Genomic DNA, 21930 nt, shown 5'->3' on the forward strand with positions numbered 1-21930 from the left:
ACGACAGAATTGGGAGAGCTAGCTATGTATTGTCCCACAAAATTGCTAAACATAGCAAGCCATTCGCTGAGGGCAAATTCATTCAAGAATGTTTAATTGACTCTGCAGCAATACTTTGCCCCGACAAGAAAGAGACGTTTGAAAATGTTTCTCTGTCAAGACAAACAGTGACACGGCGTGTTGAGGGCATCACAGAGAATATGAAAAACAGTTGAAAGACAAGGTAAAGGATTTCACATATTTCCCCTTGGCCCTGGATAAGAGCAGTGATGCATGTGACACGACGCTGTTGTTGATATTCTTACCAGGCTTAAGCCCAGACTTTGAAATTACAGATGAGCTTGCTTCAGTGCAGTCAACGAAGAGCACAACCACAAGTAAAGATTTATTGGAGGAAGTTAATACTGTAAGTGTGTGGAAATGCTGGGACTGAGTTTTGAAAAGTTATCCAGTGTGACCACTTGGGTGCCCAAACTTGACAGGGAAAAAAACGTTGGCCTTTTGAAAAGGATACAAAATCAAGTAGCTGAGCTGAACCAAGATCAGAAAATTATTGCATTATTCATCGGGAGGTGCTCTGTAAATGTGTTCTGAAAATGAGCCATGTTGTGGATACAGTCACTAAAGTGGTAAACTTCATAAGAGCAAAATCTTTAAACCCCAGGCAGTTTGTCGCACTGTTGGAAGAGACAGAGTCGGGTCGTTCAGATCTCGCCTACCACACAAATGTGAGATGGCTGAGTTTGGGGAAGGTGTTTGAAAGGGTGTGGAACCTGAAGTCAGAGATTGCTGAGTTTTTGCAAATGAAAGGATAACATGTGGATTTCCCTCAACTGCAAGATAAAGAATGAATGGCTGATGTTGCCTTCACCGTGGACATCATGGCCATCATGAATGAACTGAATTCTAAACTACAAGGGCCTTTTTTCACATCAGATGTACAGCCTATAAGGGTACAAGGTGAGAACCAGACGCAGACACGGGAGGCAGATGGTTTGAGTCTTTGATATTTATTACATCCAAAAGGGGTAGGCCAGAGAATGGTCTTGGACAGGAAAAAGGTCAAAACCAGTTCAGAGTCCAGGAGGTAGAGTGTGGCAGGCAGGCTCAAGGTCAGGGCAGGTGGGTACAGAGTCCAGGAAACAGGCAAGGATCAAAACCAGGAGGACCAGTAAAAGAGAATAAAAGGAAGGCTCATGGGAAAACCACACCAGTTGACTTCCACATACCAGATGAACTGGCACAGGGAGACAGGAAACACAGGGATATACAGTATACACCAGGGATAACAAGCGACACCTGGAAGGGGTGGAGACAATAACAAAGACAGGTGAACCTGATCAGGGTGTGACACAGCCTTGTCAAAGCCTTCAAGGGAAGATTACTCCTCCTGACCCGCCAAGTAGAAGCCAACAATCTCACCCACCTTCCGACACTACTAGTCTGTTCCCTATCAGATGACCAGCGGGAGAAGTATACATCTCTGCTACATGCTTTAAACTGTGAGTTTCAAAGTTTTGGAAAATGACGTGGTTGGTTTCCTCTCCTTTCACCTTCAATGTGGATAACGTTCCCACTGACCTGCAACTTGAGCTTATCGATCTTCAGTCTGATGCAGTGATTGGAGAACTATTCAAAACAATGTCACTGACAAGGTTCTATGCATCTCTTGATGAACAAAACTTTCCAAAGTTTAGGAGTCATGCTCAGAAGATATTTGTACTGTTTGGGTCAACCTATGCTTGTGAACAGACATTTTCAGTGATGAAATATAACAAGTCAAGGCACAGCTCATCTCTTACTGACTCTCACCTCTCAGCAATCATGCACATAGCGACGTCAGAAACTATACCTGATTTCACTGCTCTATTCAATGCCCATCAGAGACTTCACTCCTCACACTGATTTGAGTAGTTCAAATGTAATGTTGAGCTCTCTGTCTTGTGTTTTTGTGCATAACCGTTAGAGTTCTGTCCGTGGTGCTGAAAGCACAGTGTGCTTTTCCCTCCGTGTAGTTCATTGCCTGTTTTAATAAAGAAAATAGCTACCAAAAGGAGAACATGGATGTGATTTATTTCTGTGCATGTTAAAAAAGTAAAATAAGTAGCATATTTGGACGTGATTTACAGTAGATATATCTGTCAATACAGTCATACACGAAGTATGATGGCAAAAATATATTCTGTTGCCATCCATGGAAAATAATTGCCCAGGCCTGGTCTGTGCCCCTCCCCCTCTGCCAACCTCCTCCTCCGTATATATGTCTCTGATCCCCCCCCCCCTCTGCTCTGTCACTGATGCCCCCTACCTGTCAGTGATACCACAGGTGCCCAACAACAGTTCAGCGTAGCGTCCCCAGCGTCGCTGCAGGATGATGTCGATGTCCACCGGCTCGTTGTCGATAAAGATCTGCTGCATGCAGCCGTGGAAGTGGTTCAGCTTGGTCTCACACTTCCTGATCGTGTTGTTAGTCTTCGGACACCCTGAGGACCAAAGCACAGTGGGAGGTGTGAAGATATGTTCCTATTGGGTTGTTATTTTGATAGTGAGAACATCAAAATGGTGGCTAGCGGTTAAGAGCGTTGGGCCAGTAACGGAATGGTCACCTGGTTCAAATCCCCAAGCTGACTAGGTGATAAATCTGCTGATGTGCCCTTGAGCAAGGCACTTAACCATAATTGCTCCTGTAAGTCGCTCTGGAGAAGAGTGTCTGCTAAATGACAAAAATAAATATAAAACAAATTATGTAGATGAACAGTGTTCTGGTATATAAGAGCAAAAGTAGTGCACTATAAAGGAAATTGGGTGCCATTTGGGATGTACCCCAGGTCTGGTCAACAGCTCACTTCCAGTGGTTGCTATTGTAATGTATTTTGATGTTGGGAACAGTAAAGTGAAGAGCCAGAACATGTGTGGTGAACAGCTCACCTCCAAAGAAGTAGCGGTCCCCTGTGCGGACAGTGAAGGGGTTGGTGATTTTCAGCGGAGAGCCCTCCTCCTCATCTATGGTGATGGACAGTAGGTTGTCCCTGGCTGCTACGTCTACCGTGTGCCAGAAACCGTCATTCAAACGGTAACCTGAAAAGGAGAACAAACAGAAACAATATTAGAACATCTTTAGATGTAATGAATGAGCAATCGGTATGAATGCAATATAATACAGTATTCATTTGCCAAACCTGCCTCTTCCACCATCTCAACAAATGTTCTGCCCATTACTTATAATTTGTAGAAGGGTAAGAATTTATTAACGAGGCAGGGTGAGTTCAGTTCCACATTTTGGCTCACCTGCTGCGAACTGTAGTTTCTTCTTGCCTGGCTGAAAGAGCGTGACATTGACCTGTCCCTCACTCAGGCCCAGCTCCAAGGCTCCCAGGTCGTCAGCGAAGCGTGTAAACATCAGCAGGCCTGTGTAGTCCCAGGAACGGAACTTAAACTTCACAAACATCCGAGGCTTCCTGAAGAACCCAGGCACCTGCAGGTAGTTGTTGGGCCCGGCGAAGGTCATGGGCTTCCACAGGATGTCACGGCACGCGTAGTGCATCTTTTTCTGGGGAAAAAAACAACACGAGGTACGAGGAGGAAATCATTGCATTTACAACAAACTACGAAGAAAGATTAGCAACCTCACTGTAGGTCACAGGTAACGTGTGTGTGTGTGTGTGTGTGTGTGTGTGTGTGTGTGTGTGTGTGTGTGTGTAAACGAGTACGTGATGCAGAGGTGAAGTCTGATGAGAAGCTACACCTGCCGAGGGATGCGTATCTCAGGCTCCTGGTCCTGGGCCATGTTGATGACGTTGATCCCGTTGATGAAGACATTCTCCAGGCAGCCACGGAAGTTAGGAACCTCTGGGAGGTGGGGCACATTGGGCTCAATCACTCCGCCCACATACATCTAGGAGAGTACCAGCAGAGGAATGACTTGGATACATGTACCCTTATGATCAATGGAATATTATACTCAAAGGCACACATTTATTTGTAGGTTTAGATCATGTGTATATCATCAAAGTACACCCTGAATGACTAGCAGACGCCAGGTAAATAGTAGGCTGATCCCTGTCTACGACCATTGACCCCTTCAATGACCGCTTCATTTCTGTCATTATGGGCCATTGTCATAAGCCTGACTCCCAACTCACCAGGCCCCCTATCTTCTAATGTTCAACAACAAAAAACATGTCCAGACATGTCTAGTTCTATGACCAACCTGAGTGTCCAGGTCTATGTAGGTGAAATCTCCTTTGCTAATGGCCGTCTCAGTGTGAGCGTCCACTGTGAAGTTGACCTGTCGACCGTAGCGCTTGATGGTGACGTAATGCCAGTGCTGGTCATCTAGTATGTTGCCAACGGTCATTGTGGTCCGACCGTCCACCTGGTTGACCGTACTGCTTCCTTTAATAGGAGAACGGACATGAATGACGTAAGAATTTGATAGGAAGATGGGAGTACTGCTGGGTAAAACTCACTCAACAATCAAGCTCGCTGTAGTTCGCTGTAGTTTGCTACAGTTCAAGCTACAGCTATACTGTAGGCCGTTTAGCAGGTGCTTTCATCCAAAGCGACTTACAGTTACACGTGTATACATGTTTCTATAAATGTTTCCTTTTAGAGAAGGTGGAGCTGAAGTAATGGCTATACCAACCAGAGTTCTCCTCACAGATACAGAAGCCTATTGTCTGCTTCAGCAGTAATGGAGGATTGACAGGGACATTCACGCCTTGTTTTTCATCCAGTAAAGAGAATTCAATCTAATCTAGGAAACTGAACCTCCTAAACCATATCCCAGCCTATCAGATTCTATAATCACCCGACAACATGAATATTTATGTTCCATTAAGCATTTCATTGTATCCTGTATCTTGTGTTTATGACAATAAACTGATTGAATTTCCTTTGACTTCCATTTGTTTCGATTTGATCCTTCACAGACCAACTGGTCAGAGTGCTTCTTTACTGTCCTCCATCCAGGGCATACAGCACTCTGACCAGTTTAAAGTCTCTGCCCAGCCGCACCCCACGCATTCCAGCGGATCCTACCTAGGCCGATGGTGAGGACGAGGCGTCCTTTCCTCAGCTCCAGGGACAAGATGTCTCCCTGGACTCCCTCACTGTGTAGCAGCAGCCCGTCCTGCTCCAGGGTCTTAAAGTTCACGGCAAAATGGTCCTGCAGGGTCCGGAACCTCTTCCCTGGGAACATGAAGGCCACCGAGTCGTCCCCGTTCATCTGCATCACGTAGGAGTCTGGCCGAGAGAGAAGGGGGAAGTGGTTAGATGTTAGAGGTCGAATGGCACATTTGTGATCCTATGAAGATTCAAATGGTTGAGAGGCTCAAAAGCGTTCCTGTGATATGGTGTAGATGGATGTTTGATAGGTACTGTTTGACGTTGGTGTCATTGAGTTGTTTGTTACTGACTGTCAACTGTGTTCATTGCATGACTGTTGAGCGTGCTATCTTGAGATTTCGAAGAAGACTCCTACAGCAAATTATAGTTACACTGATTCTGAAAGATGTCCTCACCGTAAGCACAGCCAAACACCTCCAGCCTGACGCCAATCTTGCCTCCATTCTCTGTGTTCCACCCCAGGGGCAGGAGGCGGATGTGTTTGGCTGTGAAGGCATAGTGGAACACATTCCTCTTCACCTGGTGGTAGTTCCAGTTCCCAGGCATTGTCTGTGCACAGCAGAGGGAGAGAGAGAGAGAGAGGGAAAGAGAGATTATATATATATATATGTATATATATTTAAATTTAAATGTACCTTTATTTAACTAGGCAAGTCAGTTAAGAACAAATTCTTATTTTCAATGACGGCCTAGGAACTGTGGGTTAACTGCCTGTTCAGGGGCATGAGAGAGATGTGAGAGAGAAGAAGAGTTATTCATTCACTAATAAACAGATTCGTGTTGTCAGATTCTCTCACTGAGGGATAATGTGGTAATGTTGTCTCTAACTGTTACTTGGTGAACATCTAACATGAAATCAAACAACCCTCTGGGAACACGCTGGTTGAAATAATTTTGTTTCCACGTTATTTCAATTAATTTCAATTACATTACGTTGAAACAACGTGGAATAGACATTGATTTGAAGTCTGTGCCCAGTGTGAACAGACTGCCAAGGATTACATTTGAATGACAGTTTTTTTTTGTTGACCTGACAGACCCCAACCTAAATGGATAGTTCACTCAAATGTCATAATTGAATCATCTTCCTACCAGTCACCCTTAGCCTGTAGACAACTTTCAAGCTGAGAGCAAATAATAAATCATTTAGTAAATGATCCATTTAACCCCCCCCCCTCTCCCCTCCCTACCGAGTTCCCTCCTTTCATAACGTAAGGCGTCCACGAGTCGGGGCGGTCACCATAGAGAAGGGTGTACTTGGTGACCCAGTCATAGGAATTGAAGGTGCCCTGGGTGGCGATGGCCTGGATGCGGTACTTCCTCTTCAGATCAATCTGCAGCCAGGGCTGTCTGTCCCGGGGGGACGGGGACCAGCCACTGCTTCCTGGAGGAGGAACGCAACACACACACACGTCATCAACCAGAACTCACACTGACTTCATTACACACACATAGATATAGGCAATATTCACACACTGGCCATGCACACACACACACAGAGTTCTCATCACACTGAATACACACATACTGTAGATAATAGGCAATATACACAACATAAATCATCCAATCACATACACAACACCAAATAGTCTACATAAAGACATAAAACAACAAATGAATCAATGAAGTAGAAAACTAACCATACAATTTGGCAAAGTTGGCCGAGTACAAAAAGTTATATCTGGAAGAGGCCAAGAAGGAGTTGGCATAGAGCGAAGATACCAAGGGATCAACACATTCATCTAGAACAAAAGATGAGCGAGAAGAGGTGGTTAAACACAGAGATTACAGTAATACTCAGACTACACAATACATCATTCTCCAAAACCGTTCAAATCACACGATAACAGCAGGGATTTCAGCTGAACAGAACCCAATCGTGGTTTAGTGGTGCCTCTCCTCACACAGATAAGGGACAGACGTTGGATTGCAACTAATTAGGCACTGCATAATCTGTCCGGTAGCTGGGTCACAAGCTATGAACATTCAACAAGTCTGATTTAATAAAAATAAAAATAAATAAATAAATAAATAAAAATAAAATCACAGACTAATTAGGGTGTGCAGTAATAACCCTTCCACAATATGACCTCCCATCTGCGCAGTGCACGGTGCAGTCATCTGTAATGCTACAGTGTAAAACGTCTCCTTAAGAACAGGTGGAGCTGTACTGATGAATCTAACCATCAATCCTCCCAGATAAAGATGCAGAGACCTAACTAATGTCTTTATTTCAGCAGTAATGGATGGTGGATGGAGTCAGGCATGAAACCAGAAGCCAGTAAGTATTTTTCCACTGTGCCTGTGAGATGAATGATCATTATCAAGAAGAGAACCTCCACACATCCCCTTTTTATTGAGCTAAAGAAATAAATGGAATATGCAGAGGGCTTTCAGCTTTGCAAACACATTTGGAAATGAACGGTGTGTGTGTGTGTTTGTGTTTGTGTTTGTGTTTGTGTGTGTGTGTGTGTGTGTGTGTGTGTGTGTTTGTGTGTGTGTGTGTGTGTGATCATCTGTTTTGCCTGAAATAGTATGCCGTTAATGATACTGACTGTCTCTCAGGGAGATAGCGGGTGTTATTCTACGGGTGCCTAGTGGACAGATAGCAGCAAAATAAATCAGAGACGTCTCATCAACCGTCTGTCTCATCCGCGATCCCCTCCTCCTTGATAAATACCCTCAGCAATTAGGAATCACTATAATTCTGCCTAATCTTGTCATTGGCACAGATAAACCCACTATGTCCTCGCCACGGTCACTAGAAAACACTGCCTTATCTTCTGCAATGTCATAACATGTCTGTTACTCCTTCGCCCAGCTCAGAGTCATGTAGATAGAGGAATAGATGGACAAACAGGCTGAGAAGATGAAGAGAGAGAAAAAGCCAAGGGGGGAAAGAAAGAGAGCCCCAAATCTCACAGTATAAAACCTGGGGAGCCCAGGGAAACGTTTGCAGGGAGACGTTCGCAGGATTAGTATTCAGGCTGCAGAGGGAGGGAGGGAAGGAAGATTGGAGGGAGGTGAGTGAGTGAGGGTATGGACTCATCTTTAGAACACCTCTTGAAGAGGGAGAAAATAAATGGAGACAGGGGCGCCGGAGCGGAAGAGCTCAAACAGGAACAACTATCAGGGGATAACCTCAGCTGAAGAATTAAACCTTACGTCTGTACTCTCCATACTACCCCACAGTATTTGAGACAGCATCATTGAACTGGTCAGGCAAAACAGTCAGTACACTATGCCACTCACTCTGAGCCTAAACACCTTCCACTTCATTTCCCACCGTCAAAAACAGCTCAATCTGTCACGGGAACGTGAATGCTGTCATCCAAGCACAAGTCCAATCCGGATGGAAAGAAATCAGCTGAGCCAGAGACATGTGATGCCTTTGACCTTGAGTGTTATAGTATACTCTCTCTGTCTTGGTATCTGAGTCTGGACTGGGTGACCTTTCTGGCCATGTCCCCTGATCCTCTCCTGCAGACATTACAGACTGAGAACTCACTGTTAATGAAGTACGTCATGAAGTACAATACTCTGCTGCCTGTTAGTCAAGTCAATGATTCTTCAGCTAACTCCAACAACAAAGCCTATAACTAGCCCTACACTCATAGAAGTTAAAGTTTTTGTTAATTACCGTGGTGAGCAGTGTAGAGGGTTTTAGAGGGTGGAGAAGAACTACAGGTATTAAAGGCATAAGGAAAGCAGAGAGCCAATAGGACTGCTGGAGGTTAACCCAGGCCTTGCCACTCAACGCCCACTTCCTACTGAAAGGATGCTCTTCTCTCTTCCTCTCCCCCCTCCATCCGACTCCAAACCACCCTCTTCTCTCTCCTCACATCACCTATCCCTCCATCTCACTCAGCACACCTCTTTTCTCTCTCTCCCTCTCTCTCTCTCTCTCCTGAGCCAACATCACGAGGGAGCGCCTTACCTAACACCTTCCCTCTCTCTTCTTCTCATTTGATCTCTTATCTCAAATACTTCTCAAGTGGGTGTCGCTGTGTCGCAGTTACTAAAAGACATACCCAGAGCTTATCCAGAACATTCCACCCCCCCCCCCGCTCTCTTCCTCTTCTTCTCTCTCACTTTTTTTTCTCTCTCTCCTCTCTCCTCTCTCTCTCTCCCTCTCCCTCTCTTTCTCTCTCACCCCCTCTCGATCATGCTACTTCTCTCTCACCCTCTCTCTTCCCCTTCTCTCTCTCTCTGTCTCTATCTCTCTCGCTCTCATAAATTGCATTTAAGGGCTTTATTGGCATGGGAAACATATGTTAAAATTGCCAAAGCAAGTGAAGTTGATAATAAACAAAAGTGAAATAAACGATACAAATTAACAGTAAACATTACACTCACAAAAGTTCCAAAAGACTAAAGACATGTCAAATGTCATATTATGTGCAAATATGTCAAGTACAAAAGGAAAAATAAATAAACTTAAAAATGGGTTGTATTTACAATGGTGTTTGTTCTTCACTGGTTGCCCTTTTCTTGTGGCAACAGGTCACAAATCTTGCCGCTGTGATGGCACACTGGTATTTCACCCAATAGATATAGAAGTTTTGTTATGGTGAGTGAATGAGGACCCAAAAGCGAACTAACTTAAACAGAGCTTCTTTAATAACCAAACATAGGTAGGCTCAGATAGACCGGCAGATTCCGACAGGACAGGACAAGGTTACAGCAAACATGACGATAGTCTGGCTCAGGCATGAAACACAACAAACAAGAATCCGACAAGGACAGGAACAGAAACAGAGAGAGATATAGGGACCTAATCAGAGGGAAAAAGGGAACAGGTGGGAAACGGGGTGAATGGGTAGTTAGAGGAGACAAGGAACAGCTGGGGGAAAGCGGGGGAGAAAAGGTAACCTAACAACGACCAGCAGAGGGAGACAGGGTGAAGGGAAAGGACAGAGACAAGACACAACATGACAGTACATGACAGTACCCCCCCACTCACCGAGCGCCTCCTGGCGCACTCGAGGAGGAAACCTGGCGGCAACGGAGGAAATCCTCGATCAGCGCACGGTCCAGCACGTCCCGAGAGGGAACCCAACTCCTCTCCTCAGGACCGTACCCCTCCCAATCTACGAGGTACTGGTGACCACGGCCCCGAGGACGCATGTCCAAAATTCTACGGACCCTGTAGATGGGTGCGCCCTCGACAAGGATGGGGGGGGGGGGGGGGGAGACGAGCGGGGGCGCGAAGGACGGGCTTGATGCAGGAGACATGGAAGACCGGGTGGACGCGACGAAGGTATCGCGGAAGAAGAAGTCGAACTGCGACAGGATTAATGACCCGAGAAATACGGAACGGACCAATGAACCGCGGGGTCAACTTGCGAGAAGCCGTCTTAAGGGGAAGGTTCTGAGTGGAGAGCCAAACTCTCTGACCGCGACAATATCTAGGACTCTTAGTTCTACGCTTATTAGCAGCCCTCACAGTCTGCGTCCTATAACGGCAAAGTGCAGACCTGACCCTCTTCCAGGTGCGCTCGCAACGTTGGACAAAAGCCTGAGCGGAGGGGACGCTGGACTCGGCGAACTGAGATGAGAACAGCGGAGGCTGGTACCCGAGGCTACTCTGAAAAGGAGATAGCCCGGTCGCAGACGAAGGAAGCGAGTTGTGGGCGTATTCTGCCCAGGGGAGCTGTTCTGACCAAGACGCAGGGTTACGAAAAGAAAGACTGCGTAAGATGCGACCAATAGTCTGATTGGCCCGTTCTGCTTGACCGTTAGACTGGGGGTGAAAGCCGGAAGAGAGACTGACGGAAGCCCCAATCAAACGGCAAAACTCCCTCCAAAATTGAGACGTGAATTGCGGACCTCTGTCCGAAACGACGTCTGACGGAAGGCCATGAATTCTGAAAACATTCTCGATGATGATTTGTGCCGTCTCTTTAGCAGAAGGAAGCTTAGCAAGGGGAATGAAATGAGCCGCCTTAGAGAACCTATCGACAACCGTAAGAACAACAGTCTTCCCCGCTGACGAAGGCAGTCCGGTGACAAAATCTAAGGCGATGTGAGACCACGGTCGAGAGGGAATAGGAAGCGGCCTGAGACGGCCGGCAGGAGGAGAGTTACCGGACTTAGTCTGCGCGCAGACCGAACAAGCAGCCACGAAACGACGCGTGTCATGCTCCCGGGTGGGCCACCAAAAACGCTGGCGAATGGAAGCAAGCGTACCCCGAACGCCAGGGTGGCCGGCTAACCTGGCAGAGTGAGCCCACTGAAGAACGGCCAGACGAGTAGGAACGGGAACGAAAAGAAGGTTCCTAGGACAAGCGCGCGGCGACGGAGTGTGAGTGAGCGCTTGTTTTACCTGCCTCTCAATTCCCCAGACAGTCAACCCGACAACACGCCCCTCAGGGAGAATCCCCTCGGGGTCAGTGGAGGCTACTGAAGAACTGAAGAGACGAGACAAAGCATCAGGCTTGGTGTTCTTAGAGCCCGGACGATAAGAAATCACGAACTCGAAACGAGCGAAAAACAGCGCCCAACGCGCCTGACGCGCATTAAGTCGTTTGGCAGAACGGATGTACTCAAGGTTCCTATGGTCAGTCCAAACGACAAAAGGAACGGTCGCCCCCTCCAACCACTGTCGCCATTCGCCTAGGGCTAACCGGATGGCGAGCAGTTCGCGGTTACCCACATCATAGTTACGTTCCGACGGCGACAGGCGATGAGAAAAATACGCGGATGGGTGGACCTTGTCGTCAGAGAGGGAGCGCTGAGAAAGGATGGCTCCCACGCCCACCTCTGACGCGTCAACCTCGACAACGAACTGTCTAGAGACGTCAGGTGTAACAAGGATAGGAGCGGATGTAAAACGATTCTTGAGGAGATCAAAAGCTCCCTGGGCGGAAACGGACCACTTAAAGCACGTCTTGACAGAAGTAAGGGCTGTGAGAGGAGCTGCCACCTGACCGAAATTACGGATGAAACGACGATAGAAGTTCGCGAAGCCGAGAAAGCGCTGCAGCTCGACGCGTGACTTAGGGACGGGCCAATCAATGACAGCTTGGACCTTAGCGGGATCCATCTTAATGCCTTCAGCGGAAATAACAGAACCGAGAAATGTGACGGAGGAGGCATGAAAAGTGCACTTCTCAGCCTTCACAAAAAGACAATTCTCTAAAAGGCGCTGGAGGACACGTCGAACGTGCTGAACATGAATCTGGAGTGACGGTGAAAAAAATCAGGATATCGTCAAGGTAAACGAAAACAAAGATGTTCAGCATGTCTCTCAGGACATCATTGACTAATGCCTGAAAGACAGCTGGAGCGTTAGCGAGGCCGAAAGGAAGAACCCGGTATTCAAAGTGCCCTAACGGAGTGTTAAACGCCGTCTTCCACTCGTCCCCCTCCCTGATGCGCACGAGATGGTAAGCGTTACGAAGGTCCAACTTAGTGAAAAACCTGGCTCCCTGCAGGATCTCGAAGGCTGAAGACATAAGAGGAAGCGGATAACGATTCTTCACTGTTATGTCATTCAGCCCTCGATAATCTATGCAGGGGCGCAGAGACCCGTCCTTCTTCTTGACAAAAAAAAACCCCGCTCCGGCGGGAGAGGAGGAGGGGACTATGGTACCGGCGTCAAGAGCTACAGACAAATAATCTTCGAGAGCCTTACGTTCGGGAGCCGACAGAGAGTATAGTCTACCCCGGGGGGGGGGTGGTTCCCGGAAGGAGATCAATACTACAATCATACGACCGGTGTGGAGGAAGAGAGGTGGCCCTGGACCGACTGAACACCGTGCGCAGATCGTGATATTCCTCCGGCACCCCTGTCAAATCACCAGGCTCCTCCTGTGAAGAAGAGACAGAGGAAACAGGAGGGATAGCAGACATTAAACATTTCACATGACAAGAGACGTTCCAGGAGAGGATAGAATTACTAGACCAATTAATGGAAGGATTATGACAAACTAGCCAGGGATGGCCCAAAACAACAGGTGTAAAAGGTGAACGAAAAATTAAAAAAGAAATGGTTTCACTATGATTACCAGAAACAGTGAGGGTTAAAGGTAGCGTCTCACGCTGAATCCTGGGGAGAGGACTACCATCCAGGGCGAACAAGGCCGTGGGCTCCTTTAACTGTCTGAGAGGAATGTCATGTTCCCGAGCCCAGGTCTCGTCCATAAAACAGCCCTCCGCCCCAGAGTCTATTAAGGCACTGCAGGAAGCTGACGAACCGGTCCAGCGTAGATGGACCGACAAGGTAGTGCAGGATCTTGAAGGAGAGACAGGAGTAGTAGCGCTCACCAGTAGCCCTCCGCTTACTGACGAGCTCTGGCCTTTTACTGGACATGAAGTGACAAAATGACCAGCGGAACCGCAATAGAGACAGAGGCGGTTGGTGATTCTCCGTTCCCTCTCCTTAGTCGAGATGCGGATACCTCCCAGCTGCATGGGCTCAGCACCCGAGCCGGCAGAGGAAGATGGTAGTGATGCGGAGAGGGAGGCGACGGAGAGCGCGAGCTCCTTTCCACGAGCTCGGTGACGAAGATCGACCCGTCGCTCAATGCGAATAGCGAGTTCAATCAAGGAATCCACGCTGGAAGGAACCTCCCGGGAGAGAATCTCATCCTTTACCTCTGCGCGGAAACCCTCCAGAAGACGAGCGAGCAAGGCCGGCTCGTTCCAGCCACTGGAGACAGCAAGAGTGCGAAACTCAATAGAGTAGTCTGTTATGGATCGATTGCCTTGACATAGGGAAGACAGGGCCCTGGAAGCCTCCTCCCCAAAAACAGATCGATCAAAAACCCGTATCATCTCCTCCTTAAAGTCTTGATACTGGTTAGTACACTCAGCCCTTGCCTCCCAGATTGCCGTGCCCCACTCACGAGCCCGTCCAATAAGGAGAGATATGACGTAGGCGACACGAGCAGTGCTCCTGGAGTAAGTGTTGGGCTGGAGAGAAAACACAATATCACACTGGGTGAGGAACGAGCGGCATTCAGTGGGCTCCCCAGAGTAACACGGCGGGTTATTGATTCTGGGCTCCGGAGATTCGAAAGCCCTGGAAGTGGCCGGTGGATCGAGGCGGAGATGGTGAACCTGTTCTGTGAGGTTGGAGACTTGGGTGGCCAGGGTCTCAACGGCATGTCGAGCAGCAGACACTTCCTGCTCGTGTCTGCCTAGCATCGCTCCCTGGATCCCGACGGCTGAGTGGAGAGGATCCGAAGTCGCTGGGTCCATTCTTGGTCGGATTCTTCTGTTATGGTGAGTGAATGAGGACCCAAAAGCGAACTAACTTAAACAGAGCTTCTTTAATAACCAAACATAGGTAGGCTCAGATGGACCGGCAGATTCCGACAGGACAGGACAAGGTTACAGCAAACATGACGATAGTCTGGCTCAGGCATGAAACACAACAAACAAGAATCCGACAAGGACAGGAACAGAAACAGAGAGAGATATAGGGACCTAATCAGAGGGAAAAAGGGAACAGGTGGGAAACGGGGTGAATGGGTAGTTAGAGGAGACAAGGAACAGCTGGGGGAAAGCAGGGGAGAAAAGGTAACCTAACAACGACCAGCAGAGGGAGACAGGGTGAAGGGAAAGGACAGAGACAAGACACAACATGACAGTACATGACAAGTTTACCAAAATTGGATTTGTTTTCAAATTCTTTGAGGGTCTGCGTAATCTGAGGGAAATACATGTCACTAATATGGTCATACATTTGGCAGGAGGATAGGAAGTGCATCTCAGTTTCCACCTCATTTTGTGGGCAATGTGGGCAATGTGCACAGCCTGTCTTTTCTTGAGAGCCAGGTCTGCCTACGCCAGCCTTTCTAAATAGCAAGGCTATGCTCACTGAGTCTGTACATAGTCTTGTCTTGGCTTGGCTCAGTTGGCCATAAGTGTGAAGAGCTGCTGCCGGCATATCAGAGATGCTGACGCATCAGTCTAGTGTTACTGTGGGATGGAGAGGCTGCAAGGGGGCTGGGGCTGTCTGGACTGACACATCACAAATGCTGAGCATATTGAAACAGCCTCCTCCGGACACATCATGCAGTGGCCCATGATAAATGATGTACAGTGGGATGAATATCTCTGCTTTTTCATGGATGATTAGGAGCCAAGAATCCTAATGTTAAATGTTAAATGCCAGAAGGTTTTTGTATTGGGGTTGTGTGGCACACAGAGTGGAAGGCAGGCTGGTGCGTGTTCGAGTGCAGACTCTGAATTATTCATAGCCAAAGTCAGACCTCACAGTGGGGAGTATCTGCCTGGCGACACGGAGGATATGAAAGACATCAAAGCCCCAAAACATCTCATATACAGGACCATCATCCCACAGCATTGTATATCTGTCTAAGAATAGAACCAAACAAAGTTTCCACACTGGTGCACCTCTATCCTCCATATTAATTCCCCTCACTCACTCACACACACGCACACACACATACACACCACAACACACAACTCGTCTCTGTGAGGACTGGAGATGCATGGGCAGCACACCAAGACTGAACAACACACATCAGTGCACACACATACAAACAGATACATACATGTTTTCACAGTAATAAACACATACCTGCACACACTCCACAGGATTCTGCTGAGGGGAGGACGGCTCATAATAATGGCAGGAACGGAGCACATGGAATGGAATCAAACACATGGAAATCATGTGGTATTTAATACCATTGCACTGATTCCGCTCCAGTCATTACCATCAGCCCGTTCTCCCGAATTAAGGTGCCGCCAACCTCCTGTGACACACACACACACACACACAGCAGGGCAGCTGCAAGGGCAGTAGCATAGTAGGAGTGCTCCAGCAATGCTGTGTGTTAGCCCCACCCCAGATGAGCATGTCCCGGGAATGGAGTCTCCGTTTTAATCTGGCTCAGTTCCACTGTGTACCTCACATCCCATCCACAGCAGATGTAGAGTATATGCCTGGCTGCCTGCCTGACTCACAGCCTGAGTCGTGGGCACTGCCTCATGTGCCTGCCAGCACCCAGATACACAGGCCGGCAGGCCAAACTACAGGGGGTAAATCACCACAACACCATCCCAGTAAACCAGTCAGGTTCCAAACACCGTAGTGTGATACTACACCCCTAATAGCCAGTACTTACAACCAACTTCCCTCAATACTGAAGGCATACAGTAGTAACGCAATAGACCACAGAACAAAATGCCAAATACTCTACTGGTGTAAACACATCTAGAAAAACTGACCCGTGTGGTTGCCCCAACACACACATGGATTCTATAAAACCCCCCTAGTTACCCAAAATGGAATCCATGTGAGACCACAACAAAAAATAGACGTCGCACCACATGACCATAACAAGTGTTCACAACGTATTTACACAACCAAATGTACCATACATGGACATACAGTCCAACTCACCACAATATCGCACCCAAATGCCCCAGATATTTAACTCCCACCTTAATCACTCTATCTGATAGTCCAGCAGCGCAGGATAGCCTGCCTGTGTGATCCTCTTACACTAACACCGCCACAGCACCAAGAGGGCACTGGGGCACTAAGTATTCACTAGTAATCCCTAATAGAGCCTAGAGAGAGAAAAACAAACTACCTGCCCTGTTTACTGTACTATATGCAGTAATATGAAGTGAAGTAACAATGTTTTTCAGAAGTTTAGACCTTTACACTTACATCCAAATATCATGGTGTCAGGTGGTCCTAGCCCACCGTGCCCCCTCTCCCTCCACCCACCCTACCTCCCTTTCCATTTCCCTCCCCCTCCACCCCATCTTCTTTTTTTAACTGCTTGGTGAATCACGCTGCAGCCTTTAATTCATTCATGATCAATGCAGTTCAGATCTTCTGAGGTAATTGCTTCGACATTGATGCATGGAAAGAGACACCACCAAGTTTTTTCCCCCACATGCATCTCAAATCCATCTCCCTATGACCTTGCATGTTATACCCTACTGTACCCTGCTGTACCCTGCTGTACAACCACGCCAAAAAAAACGACTATTAAAAAACGATATAGGTCATTGATCACGGAATTCCTATTAGGAATTTTTGCCGCGTCATGCGTGTTCCTACATGAAGGGGACGTTTTGCTCGCGGACAGGTGATGAGCACACACTCTGCGAAAGTACTGCAGTGGGGTGGTCCCGCACACGGCTCTAATTATTCCTTTCGCTTTTACAGATAGTAAACCAAATTTTCAGAGCCATCATTATCACAGTTTGGGATATTCTCTATGTCACGGTGGTAATTTGGCATGACCGTTACAGAGTGCTAGAGAGGTGGGCGGGAAATGAACCATGCGATGCAGAAACTTGCACGCTGGCGCGAGAAAGCACTGCAATGCAGAAAGCCCAGTACGAGACTGTAACCGCCGCGCGCCCTCAGCCCGCAGGAAACATGCCACTTGACTTTCCTCAGAATTCAAAGCAAAAATATATAGAATATGCAACTGTGTAAAACATAACAGCCATCATTAACCCTTATACAATGTTTTGATGATTATTGGTCATTTTATATCAGATGTTCTGCCCTTCAAAGACTAGATGCACCTATTGCCCAGAGGTTTAAGCCACTTCTTTCTTGATTCACATTTTTTTTGACAATGAATCCCTTTTTATGTCAATATTGTTATCGACATGCTGCATATACAGGCTTAGGCTATTTAATTCATCTGAAAGCAATAGGCTAACGAAGGACAAGACACTGACAGAAATGACCATTACTGTTTCACAAGACTTACGTGATGAGCATTCTTGAAAACCCCAAAATAAAAGGCTTATGCTCAATATTTTGCAAAACATCCTTTACAGAGGACACGCGTCTCCGCACATGCTATGTTAATTAGATCGTAGATTGTGTTCTCCTATCCACAGGGCACGGTAGCATCCTTTCACCCCCCTTTTCCCAACTTTAACTCGCGCAGTTCCAACTCCTCTTCCCGGGATCTCGGGTAGCCTCTGCCGGGGCGGGGACGCGCATCAGTTAGTGGTGCTGATGCTGCGTTTCACCGAGAGCGCGCACTGCTAGGCTATATTTTAGGTAAATTGTTTTTAATAAAGGTCACATATAGGGGACACATTTCCAAGTGATCATTGTGATCACTTTGTGGATGTGAAATACTGGCAACGCGTGCTTTGTCACTGTGACTTCAGTGGATCCTCCAGAATTCTGCGTAGTTTTGGTCCAGAGGAAGGAAGATAGGAAGGAAGGGGTGGGAGAGAAAAACAACTTTTTTTTTGTCCAGCAAGCTACTTCTGACGCTATACGTTTGACTTTGTTGTCAACAGTTCCGCAAATATACACAGTCAGAAGCTTAGTAAACCAGGATTTATGCGATTCGTTTTACGGTCGTAGAATAAGGTTGTTCCTTTCCCGCATCGTTACACTCGTATACTGCTTTGGTTTGGCATCTCCCATATTCCATCAGTGGGCTTGGCATGCGGTACTTCTCACGGCCTCGCACTGGTCATAGGCGCACTGAGCCTATCAGAGAGCATCGTCAATTTGGTCAAAAGCCTCTTACTCCCCTGGGACCAGAAGTCTGACGACAATTCTGACATTTATAATGTCTGCCGTTGCTCCCTAATTATGTGGCCGAGAATAATACTGTGCTGTACAAGAGAGTAGCCTACAGTGCCCTACACCACGACCAGTTACGTGGAGGACTGACCTTCACCTACAATAGGGCCCTGAATAGGTACCAACAAAATTACAAGAGACTGGTCATGTGTGGCCCAGGTGAGTGACTGCCAGTTTGTGGCTGATGCTGAGACAGGCAAAGGCAGAGAGAATAGGGTGGGGGCAGGTTGGTAAGATTGACTGGGGGATTTATCTATGACATGGGTGGCACACTGGCCATGAACTAAAAAGGCTTTGGGATTAAGAAGTGGGTTTATGGGACAGCGGGCAGCGGCAGTGTCAGTGCCGGGATGGGGTGAGATTGGACGTCGAGGCCAGTCTAGGATTTGCATTTTCAATCAAATCAGATTGGCATTGTGTAATCTCTCTGCCTCCACCTCCCCCAGTAATACCAAAACATACTATATACCTCTGGAAACGGAATATATGTAGCCTGTACTCTCTAAGAAGATGAGGAAGAGGAGGAGTAATAGTCTATAAAGTTGTTTTTCTTCTCACTAATATAAAGCACAATCATCTTGGTTTTAAAATGCATGTCACATTGATTGGATTGGTTCTCTCATCAAAACACTGGTTGGTCAACAACAGTGATAAAAATAGAGTTATGGGCCGTAATGCCAAGGCAGATTAAATCAAACCTAAAAGTCCTAAATTAAAAAAATAGCAGACACACAAACGCACGGTTGGACGTACTGCCAAATTCTATTAAACAACGTTGGAGGTGGCTTATGGTAGAGAAATTAACATTCAATTATCTGGCAACAGCTCTGATGAACATTCCTGCATCCTAAATGTCCCACAGACATCATAACTAAATGTTGCTCCAAGGACGTCATATGAAACCATCAACATTCCAAAATGTGTTTTGAAGGCAATGATTCTGCCTACTGAAATTGACTACTATTTACTTGATCAATGTATTCATTAGTATTCATTTGTATGTATAGCATTAATGAAAATAAAGTCTGTCTAGGATTCGTTGCATTCTTGTGTTATACATCAACTGACCACCAGATGTCCCCTGAGGCTCAATGTTAAAGCTCAGTCCCTGAAGGACGCAGGCTGTGACTGGTGCTGTCCACATCTCACCTTGTCTATTCATCACTGGACTTTAGTCTCCCCCTTGAAAATGTGCCTTTTTACTGACACTAGGAAATGTATGAAAACTGAACACACTGGATGAATAATGTGCAAATAGCTACTGGGTCAATATGCTACTTCAAAATTATTACATATTCCTAAAATTATTATTTTTATAGTTTAGCACTTTTCTCACTCATTCTCTCTCTCTCTCTTACACACACACACACACACACACACACACACACAATGCTTCCTTTCTCACAGGGAATTCTTGATCAGATTGTACTTTGGCCAGTCCCCGATTGGAGAGTGTGTATTTTCCATAGGGTCATTCACTAAGTCCCACCGTGCGGTTCTGGGATTTTTGCTCACCGTTCTTGTGATAATTTTGACCCCACGGGGTGAGATCTTGCGAGGAGCCCCAGATTGAGGGAGATTATCAGTGGTCTTGTATGTCTTCCATTTCCTAATAATTGCTCCCACAGTTGATTTCTTCAAACCAAGCTGCTTACCTATTGCAAATTCAGTCTTCCCAGCCTGGTGCAGGTCTACAATTTTATTTCTGGTGTCCTTTGACAGCTCATTGGTCTTGGCCATAGTGGAGTTTGCAGTGTGTCTGTTTGAGGTTTTATACTGATAACAAGTTTAAACAGGTGCCATTAATACAGGTAACGAGTGGATGACAGAGGAGCCTCTTAAGCCTCTTAAAGAAGGTCTGTGAGAGCCAGAAATCTTGCTTGTTTGTAGGTGACCAAATACTTATTTTCCACCATAATTTGCAAATAAATTCATAAAAAATCCTACAATGTGATTTTCTGGATTTTTTTCCCTCATTTTGTCTGTCATAGTTGAAGTGTACCTATGATGAAAATTACAGGCCTCTCTCATCTTTTTAAGTTGGAGAACTTGCACAATTGGTGGCTGACTAAATACTTTTTTGCCCCACTGTACATGCCAGTCTCTCTCATAAGTATCGCTTCTTGATTTTATGGGAAACAATGTGTTGACACACACACTTACCCCACCATACATTTACTTTCACAGCCCCCAAATCAAGTGAACAGAAAACCTGGCTTTTAAAAACAGATAAAGCAACACCTCACATCACAACGCCTCTTGCCTGTTTTACCTAAATATTTTGTGTGTACAGTGCCTTGCGAAAGTATTCGGCCCCCTTGAAATTTGTGACCTTTTGCCACATTTCAGGCTTCAAACATAAAGATATAAAACTGTATTTTTTTGTGAAGAATCAACAACAAGTGGGACACAATCATGAAGTGGAACGACATTTATTGGATATTTCAAACTTTTTTAACAAATCAAAAACTGAAAAATTGGGCGTGCAAAATTATTCAGCCCCTTTACTTTCAGTGCAGCAAACTCTCTCCAGAAGTTCAGTGAGGATCTCTGAATGATCCAATGTTGACCTAAATGACTAATAATGATAAATACAATCCACCTGTGTGTAATCAAGTCTCCGTATAAATGCACCTGCACTGTGATAGTCTCAGAGGTCCGTTAAAAGCGCAGAGAGCATCATGAAGAACAAGGAACACACCAGGCAGGTCCGAGATACTGTTGTGAAGAAGTTTAAAGCCGGATTTGGATACAAAAAGATTTCCCAAGCTTTAAACATCCCAAGGAGCACTGTGCAAGCGATAATATTGAAATGGAAGGAGTATCAGACCACTGCAAATCTACCAAGACCTGGCCGTCCCTCTAAACTTTCAGCTCATACTGTAACGGTTTTGACTTGAGGTTATTTTTTTATAGGGGTGCCAGGTAGGTTGTGCCTACCAGAGAAAACATTGGTTTCTCCTTTTAGTTTGGGAGGGAATGAGTCCCATCTGGTCCGTCAAGTCTACACCATTACAAAGGACTTATGTAAACGTCAGAAGGGAAATCAACTTTTCATAAACCCTTAAAACATTGAAAGAACTTCAAAAACAACTATTCTTTTGCGTGGGTTGTATTAGCAACATCAATGGATTACACACACATAATAATATAACACAATGAGTTCTGGTTCCTCCAGAAATGTCCTGTACCTCGGGCCTAAAAAGAGTCCAGCCCGGTAAAGGAGTTCAGTGAACTCAAGTGAC

General features: G+C 46.3%; 1 protein-coding gene across 2 annotated transcripts in view; it reads right to left on the reverse strand.

Moving 5' to 3' along the window:
- LOC110485169 (contactin-associated protein 1) overlaps positions 1-18858 on the reverse strand; it is a 38446-nt gene extending 19588 nt beyond the window's left edge. Inside the window, exons 1-10 of one of the 2 annotated variants that reach the window (XM_090196339.1) lie at positions 18453-18858; positions 6768-6869; positions 6318-6511; positions 5523-5676; positions 5041-5244; positions 4211-4395; positions 3746-3895; positions 3289-3550; positions 2929-3078; positions 2309-2483 (exon numbers count right to left, since the gene is read on the reverse strand). In XM_090196339.1, coding sequence (XP_090052465.1) covers positions 2309-2483; positions 2929-3078; positions 3289-3550; positions 3746-3895; positions 4211-4395; positions 5041-5244; positions 5523-5676; positions 6318-6335 — 1298 coding nt within the window. In that variant the 5' untranslated portion in view covers positions 6336-6511; positions 6768-6869; positions 18453-18858. Of the gene's footprint in view, positions 1-2308; positions 2484-2928; positions 3079-3288; positions 3551-3745; positions 3896-4210; positions 4396-5040; positions 5245-5522; positions 5677-6317; positions 6512-6767; positions 6870-17846 lie in introns of both variants that reach the window. The other variant, XM_036940972.2, reaches the window with a different exon arrangement.
- Positions 18859-21930: the final 3072 nt, after the last annotated feature.

The sequence above is a fragment of the Oncorhynchus mykiss genome, chromosome 13 (genome assembly GCF_057628025.1).
Source record: "Oncorhynchus mykiss isolate SJ-2025 chromosome 13, ASM5762802v1, whole genome shotgun sequence".
NCBI classification, from domain to species: Eukaryota; Metazoa; Chordata; class Actinopteri; order Salmoniformes; family Salmonidae; genus Oncorhynchus; species Oncorhynchus mykiss.